General features: G+C 38.2%; 1 protein-coding gene across 5 annotated transcripts in view; it reads left to right on the top strand.

Annotated features, from left to right (window-relative positions):
* NKAIN3 (sodium/potassium transporting ATPase interacting 3) overlaps window positions 1-12,347 on the top strand; it is a 353,092-nt gene that overhangs the window by 263,671 nt on the left and 77,074 nt on the right. For all 5 annotated transcript variants that reach the window (XR_003991859.1, XR_003991860.1, XM_030489680.1 and 2 more), the window contains one exon: window positions 7,648-7,845. Coding sequence is in view for 3 of the 5 variants with exons in the window: in XM_030489680.1 (XP_030345540.1) it covers window positions 7,648-7,845 (198 nt within the window). In the remaining 2 variants the exon portion in view is untranslated. The remainder of the gene's footprint in view (window positions 1-7,647; window positions 7,846-12,347) is intronic.

The raw sequence follows: 12,347 nt of genomic DNA, 5'->3' as shown, positions 1-12,347 counted from the left end.
GGTAAAATTGCCAGGAGGCCTCCTTGACAAACTCAAGCACAAAAAGGAAGCCTACAGAGGTTGTGAGCAATGACAGGTACCATGGGAGGAATACAGAGAAATAGTCAGAGCAGCCAGGGATCAGGTTAAGAAGACTAAAGCCTGACAGAATTAAATCTCTCCAGGGATATCAAGGGCAACAAGAAAAGCTTCCATAGGTATGTTGGTGATAAAAGGAAGACTAGGGAAAATGTCGGCCCTTTCGGGACAGAAGCAGGAGACCTGGTTACGTGGGATATGGAGAAGGTCGACATACTCAAGAACTTTTTTGCCTCAGTCTTCTCCAGAAAGTGAAAATCCAAACCTTTCTATGATTCTATGAAATTGATTCTGGTATTTGTAGTATAGAAAAATTATCCAAAACATTAATGCCTGGTACTGCACATTTTGTGTTTTGAACATAACTACTGCTTCCGTATCACAACTAAGGACAGAAATATGGGACACAAGCTAAAAATATCACACCAAGACAACAGAAGAAAGCATCTTAATCTGTCTGTCACAGGGATCTGTTTCTCTAACTTTTCAGTTCCTGGTGTTGCAACTGGCATATTGGGAACTGGAAAGTGACCTACCTGTGGCTTTTATCAAGTATATTGTTCTTGTTCTTACCAACTAGCTGGATTTCTTTGAAGGATAAGTAGCAAGCACTGTATTTCAAAGGAAGAGAGGGAAAGCACTGTGAGTAAATGTAGCTGTTCTCACTGCACCTCCAGTGAGACTTGCTTTCTGAAGTGCAGGCTGCTGTGCCAGGGCAGATGTGGAATCTGGGAAATTTCCCAGAGAAATCATTAAAAAATGAGGTTCTCAACATTAGCTGCTCTGTTTATCTTTGTTTCTTGGACTGTCACTAACAACACTAACAACACTGACACTGGATGATGGACTGGGAGCATGAACAACTTGCAGAAGAGCATTGAGGCAAATGCTGTGTTTTCCAGTGCACTTGAACCTTTTCGCAGCAATCTGTCCCCATTTTCAAAGAATAAAAGAGCTCTTTCACTGCTCTTGCACCATTTGACCCTGGGCAAACTAGCCACATATGATTTCCTAGTAATGTTAAAACTGAACGTTAAATTAAAACCACAAGAAAGAGTCAGTTATGTGGTGTTTGTCACATTGGGATGCCTATGGTTCAAAAGACAGAAGACTACAGAAGAACAAATAGTTTAGCATGATCAAGCCAGGCCAGACCTATCCATTTTAGGCGTAGAAATCCAATCCCCATCAGCATTGCAAAACTCTTCCCAATAGGTATGTACTTCCTTAGCCAGTGTATTTATTGAATGCTTAGACACTGGATACGGTGCTGAGGCACATGAGTCTGATCCTTTCTGCTTTGGGTATCGATAAACAGAGTATTACAAAATAGTGTAGGAAGAGCTTTCTATAGTGGTTCAAGCCAGTTTATCTTCAAGGGAAGATATGGTGGTGTCAAATTTTAACCTTGTGATATTTCAAATGTATGCATAACTGCATAGGGATCTCAGCAATGTCATTTAAAAACAAAATAAAAAAAAAGATAGGTTAAAATGTTCTTGCTGAGACTCAAAATTGCTTTACATTATAAACTCCTTTTTCAAATACGTTCATAGTTTTATAAACCTTTTGATCAGAATATTTTATGGCACATAATTGGAATGTTTTCACTTTTTTTTTTTTTTTCAATACCAAGAGTTTTTCAAGCCTTCTTTTACCTTTCCTGGCTTTCTGCCCTGAGAAATTTTCCTACAGCATTTGTGCTGGTGGCTATATATGGCCTGCCAATGATGTTTCTAGTTCTTTACTATTACAGTTACATTTCAGTCTTGTCTCAATTCTTCATTTCAGTCAAAATCAGATACAGCTTGAGTGAGGGACACAGCAATCTGCACAAATCCTTGACTTCACACAAACCCTTATCTTATTCCCAGTCTTTAAAACCTGAAGCAGCGCTTGCAGTGTGCCTGTCTTGTCTCGTACCTCTGGATCGTCAGAGGGAACAGGTGAGACCAATTTTCAGACTGCGTGCTCAGCTTAATCACGTGTCAAGGACTCCACTGGAGCACAACAGCTTTTCTGGGCTGCCATGACATCTTTGTGCTCATGTTGAACTTCCTATGACAAGTGATGAGTAAGGCTCATATTTATCCAATCACCCTTTCTAATGCCATTTTTTCCTTTAGGCTTGGAGCTTATTTCTCCCATAATGTGTTACCTCTCTGGGCTTTTTTCTCAGGCAGACTGCCACAAAAGGGAGGTAGAACAAGGAAAAGAAATAAGCCATGGAGCTGGGATTTGAGCTTGGCCCTGATTATTGTCAAAGATCAGAGCTCATTTTTAAGGGCAGCAGGTTTCAAAAAACAGCCTCTTGCTGGCTCTTATGACTTGCTCTTGTGACTAATACTAACCCTGCATGAGGACAGCAGTATGCTTCTCTTGCTGACTTCTTGCCTTCTGGCTTTCTAACAGGGTGGAAAACTAAGATTATGCTGCTAATGAGGTTCTTTGGCAAATAGCTGATGGTTATGCTTCAAAGTACTTCTGCAATTAGAGCAGGTTTTCTTAACATTGGAGCACATCATTTGTATCTAATGAGGATTAATGTCTCCTTAAAATTAGATACTAGAGGAATGTGTGTGTCTCTTATCCATGCCAACACCACTGCATCTTAACTGTGAACCTAATTGGGTGTAGGCAATTACAAGGAAATGTGCTGGGGTTTTCCTAGCATTGTGCATATTATCTTTTTATTACCTGTTGAACAGTTGTTTGAATAAAAATCTTTTCTTCTCACTGGTAAAAACAGAAACTGGGTAGTAAGACAAAACTAGAGCATCCTTGATACTCTTGGGATGTGAATACTTTTTGCCTCAACCTAATTAATGGTTATTTATAATAAGCATTATAGTATGTATCAATAAAATAACAAGTGCTAAGAATGGCTAGATACCATGCAATCAGCAATAAATAAAGTCAAGGTGTCTAACAGTATGCTTTGCCAAGCCTTTGTGCTCTTGCACCTTTCTGTGAAATTTCAAGTGTTGACTGCTGTCTTGTGGAGGGAAAAGAAGTGCTTCTCCTCCATCCCACCCAACATGCTAATACCTTTTTTACAGTTTTCCTAAAAGTACGTTTTTCAGATAATAACAAGGAATGAAAGAAATATAAAATAGCATGTCATAAAGAAGAAACAGCAAAAAAAAAATTTCTACAATGCATAATCATCATGTCACAGCATAGTGTTTGTTTGTTATGCAAGGCAATCTTGATGGGTTTTTTTTTACTGGAGTTTTAGTATCTTTTTACTTTAGACCTCTTGATTTCAGTTAGTCTTAATTTCTCGTTATTTTTTTGTGTTGTTAGTATAGGCACTGTACATAAAGTCTGCGCAAGTAAACAAAAGGAACATAATGCTTATTATTGCTCTTAAGTTTTAAAATAAATTGGTCTATGCTATTATCTGTTAAAATGTATCTAGATTCACAACCTAAAAATAGAATCATAAAATCATAGAATGGTTTGGGTCAGAAAGGACCATCAAAGATCATCTACACCAACTTCCCTGTCATGGGCAGGGACATCTTTCACTAGATCATGTTGCTCAAAACTCTGCCTAATAGAAAATGTCCATTTGAAAACAAATATAGAATTTAAGTAGATATAATGAAATTAAACATTATCTCCAAGCACTTAGAAACAGTATTACTGGGACTTAAAGGGATTACATCGCACCTAAAAGAAAATACCTGCCACAGCAATGATTTTCAATGATGTTCAAAATTAATCCTTGGGCCGACAGCCAGCACAAATCCTATACATAGTTTAAAAGCTTAAAAAGCTGTAGACAGTCAAGTGGGACTCTACATCAGTAGAAGGATGGTTATTGGACTGATCCTACACTCAGAACCAAACTTCTTACCACAGACTGGAGTATTGCTTTAGTGCTGACTGAAAAGGGAAGAGAGTCATTTCCATAAGTCCCACATGATTTTCCTGGAAGTGCTGGTATCTGTGTTCTGCCTCTTCTTAGTTTATGGAATCTGTCTGAGAGATTACCAGCTCAGGAAGTATAGTTTACCCACCGATGTACGGAATACAAGGCAAGATATATGTCATGGGTCTGAAGCTCAGAAGACAGCAGCTTTCCATCCATAATTGAAATTTCAATTGTTAAATGAATCCCAACTGGATTCGTCAAAGAGACTACTTGATGTCTCTTGTATAGAGCCTGAAACTGAGTCTCTTGCTATGAAGCAGCATGCTTTTTATAAGAAATAAGCAGTTGTTTACATTACATCATCTGCTGAAGATTAAGCATTTTATACACATTTGCTTAATGATTGCTTGTGACACTGGAAAATAGTACATGATCGGTTGAAAAACATCTGCTTGTACTTTCTGAAAGAATTCTGAATTGTAATTAAACATACAACTAAGAATAAGCCACTTGGGCAGCAGCTTTTCCACTATGCACAATGTTTCCAAGCTCTGAATTCACAAATACTGAAACATGCCAAACAGTTTGCAGATATTTAAAACCTGTACACCCAGGCAAAGAGTTTTTGAATTTTCTATACTTCTGAAAATGACTATAAAGATACAGGTTAATTTTTTAATGCCTGGCACATTTGACTTACTTTATGGGTTAAGAACCTCCAAGAAGTTAGAGAGGAGTGTGCTTCAGCATCTAACAACAACAACAAGAAAAAAAAGGATTGATTTTTGTCAGGCTTTCTTTTATTGATTGGCAGCTTAACATTTATCAGCTCAAACAGCTTATGGCTGCCATTTTGTGAAGTGATATTTTAGAGGTCAAGCTAATGCACCAGATGGTTTTGTTTGCATTTCTAAAACTGATCTTTACTGGGCCATCATTAACTACTTTTGCCTGCTTCCAGGGCTCAGAACATAATACACACAGTGAAAAGTAACTATGGAAAGCTGTTGTCCGAGTCTTTATCCGTAATTTCTGAACAATGATATATTAAAAAAAAAAAAAAAAAAAAGGCAGCAAGTGTAGTTATGACATCTCTTTTGGTTTTAATCAAAGAATTTTAGCTCTAATATTGTTGTTTCCTTTTCTGCATCACTAGCAGCCTTTAAATATGAACATGACCATCTAGTTAAGCATCTCTAAACATGACCATCAAGTCCAGCAATTTATTTTAGTCACCCCAAGAACCAAACATAAGAGTATTCCAGAAATGAAAGATTTTATTTATGAGGTGTTTGTTCTGTCCACATGACTAATTCTTATATTTGAGATGTGTCTTCAACATTTATCATAATGTTTCCCTATGCAAATTTACCGTTTTTCTGTGCCATTGGTGTGAACTAACCAAACACAAACACTGAAGCAGGGCATGATAATCAAAACTTACAGACAAAAAAAAAAGAACTAAAGGAAGAAAAACCCCTTGAGAGCAAAGAAAGATTTGACACCAGAGTCACGGACATCACAATTCATCCCACAGTTGCAGTAACAGTTATAAAGTGTTACCTTGCCATATTTGATACACACTAACATGGCAAATCCATATTCCTACTCAACAAAGACTTACTGAAAAAGATGAGAGTAAGTATGTGTATATTGCTGGACAGATGATATTTATTACAGTTGACAGTTTTTAAAAGCACTTGATAACATTGTGCAATATCTTTGGTATTGTTGTATGGAGAAAGCCTTGGCTGTTACCTATGACTTTATATTTATAATTATATTTTCATTAAACTGAATTGTCTGTCAGCTCCTGATTTTAAAAGTTATTTTCATATTGCAAATGCAAATGTTCTGAACCAGTATCAAGGAATGACATGCAAAGTCAAAAGAGAAATGCCTCATCAACTGTAAATGATGCTCCAGCAAATATGCATATTAAGGGTAAAGAAGTTATGGATAACAAAACAGCAGATCACAAAAGCAGATTTCTTACTGCTAACTAACAGTAACAGTGAATGGCAGAATATAATTCACCTGTTAATTTTCAGGTGTGGCCAGAATAAACAGAGTTAACAGAGGAAAACAAGAGGACTCCTTCTGCAACTGGAATGTGGACCAAATGTCTCTTTGGTCAGGATGAAAATAAACAGCCACAGACAGACTGGCAGGACAGATTCTCAGAGATGAAAAGGGCAACGGGGGTATTTTGTGGGCATATGGCTGACAATTTTGCACATGCTTTTTACAACTACCTTGGAGTTGAGAATGGGAAACGTGGAAATATAAATCTGAATTGATTATTCAAAGTATCAATATAACCCAACTTTCATTTATCTCCAGTGAGGAGGGGTTTGGGGTTTTTTGCATTTAAATGGCATCCATTCAACTTCAGTGTATGTTACTTGAGCATGACCTAAAGAACTAAATCTGTTGTTAATTAAGATGAATTGGGAAAATAGGCTGAGAGTGTTGAGATTGTTCAGCCTGGAGAAGAGAAGGCTCCAGCGAGACCTTAGGGCAGCTTCCTGTACTTAAAGAGACCCTGCAAGAAATCTGGAGAGGGACTTTTACAAGGGTGGGTAGTGACAGGACAAGACGGAATGGCTTTAAACTGAATGAGGGTAGATTTAGGTTAGATATAAGGAAGAAGCTCTTTATTGTGAAGGTGGTGAGACACTGGAACATCTTGCCCGGAGAAGGTGTGGATGCCCCATCTTTGAAAGTGTTCAAGGCCAGGTTGGATGGGGCATTGAGCCCATGGCAGGGGGGTTGGAACTAGATGATCTTTAAGGTCCCTTCCAACCCAAACCATTCTGTGATTCTACAAATTTTCCTGTTTGTACTTCATAAACAAACAATTAGAAAATCTTTAGTACATTAGTATGTTTGTCACTTTCTCTGCTCCAGTGGGATAATGTTTACTAAAATGCACAGACATTATACATGCAGCAGGGGTTACAATGCAGCCAGTACCCATTAGGGTAGATTTAAAACCTGATGAGGCAAGCTGTGGTTGAGGCTGAAGATGATTTGAGTGAAGAGATGTTATTGCTTTTATTTTAAACCCAGATCAGTTCACAGAAGCAGGTTTCTCTGAACTGAGAAAAGGGTAGTCTGGATGGGATGAGAAAAGGGTAGTAGCAGAGGGGAGAAAAGAGAGCATGGTGCTTGGCTGGAGACAACTTTTCATTTGTATTTTTGACAGCTGGAACAGTCTGCCCCTTCTTAAAATAACGGCTATAATTTATAGTTAATATTTTTAATAAATACAGTGGAAGTTTTTTTTAGACTGTCTCCAGTACCATGGGGTAAAACTGTCCCTGTTACCCATTAAAAAAGTTAATTCTTAAGTGACATTCTTGTAAAGCAAAAACAAAATCGCTTTTCAGGTTGTAAGTCCTTGGAGACATAGGATATGCACTGTGTTTTGTACAGTACCTGGTACAATGTTTCTTCTTCTAGACAGAAGCTCCTATGCACAATTACAAAATAAATGATAAATGTTTGCAATTTCCTCTGTCCCCTTTAATGGCCTACTTTCACGTTAAAATTACTGGGGTGAGAGGGAAGGGGAAGGGGAATCTCATTTTCCTTATAATTATTAAAAACATCTTTTATTTCCTTTGTTTTACCTTAAATAACACAAAGTTGGAGGTTTTCACACTTTTTCCCTCCCTTTCTCCTAGGAAACTGATCTCATGACCTTTAACATCTCAATGCACCGCTCTTGGTGGCGGGAACATGGGCCGGGCTGCATACGAAGAGTGGTGCGTCCTTCTGCCCCTGGCATCCTAGAGGATTACTCCTATGTCTCCGTGACAGGCTGTATCATTGATTTTCAGTACCTAGAGGTCATTCACAGCGCTATCCAAATACTCCTCTCTGTAAGTTCACGTTTCTTTTTGCACTCAAATTCCAGCAGTCCTTTCACATGCAGCCTGCTGCTGTTTGGTCTCTTTCTCCTGAAAGGGGGTAGTAGGTGATGGGTGACAGCACAGATTTTTAGTTGGTTTTGATTTTTTAAATATCTCTAATTTTTAACTAGAGAATATATTCACATTATTAAAATGTGCACTGCTCATATCTCTTAAAGCTCTGTGCAGGCATAGTCTCAATTCTGGCCTTTGATGGGACAGGTCAAAATTATCTTGAGTTCTTGGGTCTCATTCATTGAGACATGTACAGGAAAGGAGAGCAGATTAGTCCAAAATTAGTTTACCTAAAGCTTTCTGAAGTTCACAGTCAATGATGATATTTATTCAGCCCTGAATGTGTCTATATTTTACATGGTACATGTTCGAATTTCTTCCCAAAGTGAGATATGGTTGTACCTCTAGAAAAAGGTCAGAGAAGTATTAGAAATTAAAGTACCCATTCATATTTAACCCACGTTACTTGTTCTTTCCTGGAACTCTGCATTATCAAAATACTCTACCTCCATGATCCACATTTGTAGTTGCAATACCAGTCAAAATATGCAAATACAAGAACTCATTACAAAACTTCTGCAGTGCAGGGAAGCGCTGGGGCTGATAAGTTGCTTTGGGAGCAACAGTCCAGTCTTGGCCACAGTCTTTCCTTAATCTGATGGCTGCTTCTGCTTGTGATTAAAAGTTGTTTGGCATGAGCTGCATGTGATCTTCTAGAAGTGGTAGCTCTTTCTGTACATAACTGCGTGTGGCACATAGCAACTGGCCTATCACAAATGGGTGCACATAGGTCTGATACACCCCAGATGCCCAGACCTATTCTGAGAATATAGATGCTCATGGTTCGTGGTCCTAATCATGGCAATCAGTGCTTGTCAGACAATGTGAGAAGAGATGCAGTCTGCAGTCCATACCTACCGGTCAGGTGAGCTACCTGGTCTGAACAACCAGAAAGGCTGGGTATTCCTGGTCTATTTAGTACTTCAAGCTGTTTTACTGACTGGCCAGTAAATACTGCCACTAGCAAAGTAAAAGGGATCTGCATGATAAATCTCACTCATTAGTTTAAAATTACTTTCACATTTTAATTTTATAATTTTTTCAAGATAAGGACATTTCTCTTTTGAAAGAAAATAATTAGTGTATGTGGTTATATCTATCATCCTGTCGAACTATCTCGAATGACGTAGTCTGAAAGTTCAAGGTAACTTCTCTGCATTACTAAATGCCTTTTGTAAGATGCCAAGCACTCTTTCCTTGTCACTACTTTTACTCAAAATTTGGCCAACTTGTATATTACATCAGTGATTAATGAACTTCCACTTGACAATCCAGGTCTGAATTAGTGCACTTGGTTAGTGCATCAGTGACATCACATGCACCTACACAAGCTATGTATCTGCTCCTATCAGCTTCTCAGGCATCAGTGATACCACAATCATCTACACAAGCCTTCTCCTGACTGTTGTTCAGTCAAGTAGCAAAGACTTTGAGGCAGGATATTTTCCAGTAAAGTCAAAGTTTACTTCTCTTGAGGCCCAGCCCTGTGTATGTCACCATACATTATAACGTTTCTGTGAAAGCAGGCCTTGTAGAAGAATTTTGCACACCATAAAGTTCAACTGAATGCATTTCCTTACTCTTGTGGAGGCGTGGTACTCAAAGAAGGTTCCTTCTCCTCTCTTGCAACACAGCATCATTCACTCTGCTTCAGTAAGGCTGTCCAAGGGAAACTGAAGTGTGGTTGGTTTAAAAGGAGAAAACCATAAGTATTTCCAATATTTCCTCACTTCTATAAAAAAACATGTTTTGTGTTAGAAAGTTTAGAATTTTCTGGATTTTTTGTGATTAGAAACAAATGTAGAGTTCCGTTGAAATCAAGAACAGTTTTCTTCTGCATTTATCAGTGCAGTACAATTCTGGACAAAATTTACCAAATGAAAGGAATACAAATATTAATATTAGAATAATAGAATAAAAACAGTTAATATATACAAACTAAAAGAAACATGAAAATGGAAAAGTATAAAAACTGTGTAATAATTACAAAGCATAAGATGTAACAGGCCTTCCCTTTCTTATGAAGTAAATGATTGCCTAGAACAATCATAAATAAATTCTGGATACAATTCATTACAAGCTCAAAATGTGCCAGGAACTTATAAGGGTTGACTGTTTCAGATACTGCTTTTAACTGATATACACAATGTTAAAATTAAAATCCCATACACAAAGGGGTTTTTTTTCCAGTGTTAGTATCTTGCTATCCCATCTGTGATGCGCTATGATTAGCATACCATGAATCTGTGCTACCGTTTCCATTCTGAACTGTAATTTAGGCTTCTTTAATTTATTGTCACATGGGACAGAAGTCACCACCTAGGTGATCAAATTTGTCGCAGTTTCCTCCCATTTCCTGAGTGCTGTTGACCTGAGGAAGTTCCTATTTATTTTGGATGCATAACTGCTTTCCTAATTGGGGTACCAATTTCAGTTGCTAGTTAAAAGGTTATTTAGTTTGTCTTTTTACAGTACTGAAGAATTGTAGATCCTTCTTTTTCCTTTTCCTAGCAGCTAGTCCTAAAAGTAGCTTATTCCTTTTTGGACCTTACAACCTACTTAATTTTCATAACATTTTTATGTAGCAGTAGTGGCGTAACAAACCATTTTACAGTGTAACAAAAACTTTATTGGCATACCAAATCATTTTATCATGCTAACCCTTGTCCAAACGACCAGGAAGGTGAGCACTTCCGTTTGGAAGGGAGTTAGAGCCTCTGTAAGAAGAAATCCCTCCAGGGATAAATATTGGATACCTGTCGAGATATTAACTCACTAGCAGCAGTTCTCCATTTTTCAAAGGTGACTTTTTCCTTTTTTTTTTTTTTTAACTGGTACAGAATTTTTTTATACACACAGAATACTGCAGCCATGACTCCATTAGACCCTGCTTCAGGGAACAGGCTTGACAGTCATTTATTTAATTCTAACACAGTAAGGTTTTTTTTGTATTTGCTTTATAGTTGCTTATAAAAAAAAAAAGTATCTTTTCTTGATGAAACAGTAACTTTGCATCGCATCCCGATTCTGGGTGGCTCCTGAAGTGATTGGAAGCTGAAGGTGTTAAACATTTCTTTAAATCGGGGGGAAATCAAGAAAAATATGAGAGAATGGGATGCAATTAATAGAAGAGACATACCTAAACCCTAGATCTCCAAAGGAAGGGTGAAAAAAAGTAAGAAAAAACTCTAAACCTAGAAACACACAAACCATTTGAGCTGTTCAGCATGTTGATGCTGACCAAATGCAAGTCCATCTGTTGCCTCCTATAAGTGCCAATTACTGTAGCCCCTATGTGACTGCAAGACCTACAGATGAGGAACACTCGTCACAAAAAAAAACCCACTCCTACAGAGTAACCTGGTTTTCACTACACTATAAAGCCAGGCAGAGGTGTAATATAGGATGATTAAGAGTATTGAATCATTTCTATAGTGGAGTGAAAAGCAGTGAACATACCTGCCTAAGGTAAAGTTAGGCACTAATCAATGGAGAATAGCTAATCAGTAACACTACCAAGTGCAAAACATAGCCAGAAAAATACATTATTTTTCACAGAATATAATGAGGTTGTAATGTCAAATTTGGAGCTGGATAATGTGGTGACTGTGAGTCTGAATGATTCTCCTGCAATCTGTGTATAGTCTACATCTATACACATAAATTAAGCATGCCAGTGGAGCTGGGTACTGAAGCCAACTGGCTCAGAACAGCTCACATCTCTGCTGATAGTCTCAGCCTCCAAAAACAGCCTAGTGGGTTCAAGCTACCCAGTGGGAATAATCCCTGGGAGTATTCTCTTGTGCAAAACTGTGCCTGAGAACTGTGTGGGGAGAGTGGTAGCTAGAGCAGGCCAACTTCACATACACATGGTGGCATGGGCGACGGCGTGCCAGTGCCAGGAACGCTCCCACAGGCACGCAGAGGAATTCCCTCCTATTGATGCAGCTGCATCAGTAGAAGGGTAGCGGGCAAATGTCCAGCCATAGTTCATTCCTTGGAGTAGGCTGAGGCAGAAGCTGGCAGGAAGTAGTTAGATAATCTAGTTAGATATTCTTTCACTCTTGGATGTGTTCCCTCTTGATGTACAGACAGAAAACATAGCTGAAAATACCTTGAACTTGGAGTACAAGTCTGCAAAGATTGAGACCTTCTCTATTTATTGTGGGCATTAATTACATTTATATTTGGCCTCACTCTGGCCTGCAAGAAAGGTTTGTCTTTTGCATAAATGGTGGAGCGAAGACGCTGTCAAAAGTAGTGGAGTTGCTGAAGATGGGTTTATTTTGAAACTCTTTCTTTTGTGCTTTAGAAACCATTGGGGCCCAAACTGTTAGAGTTCCAATGTTCTTTTCCCCAGAACATACAACATCACTTGCATAAAAGGAAATGATAAA

The sequence above is a fragment of the Strigops habroptila genome, chromosome 1 (genome assembly GCF_004027225.2).
Source record: "Strigops habroptila isolate Jane chromosome 1, bStrHab1.2.pri, whole genome shotgun sequence".
NCBI lineage: Eukaryota > Metazoa > Chordata > Aves > Psittaciformes > Psittacidae > Strigops > Strigops habroptila.
This window is presented reverse-complemented; position numbering and strand designations above follow the sequence as displayed.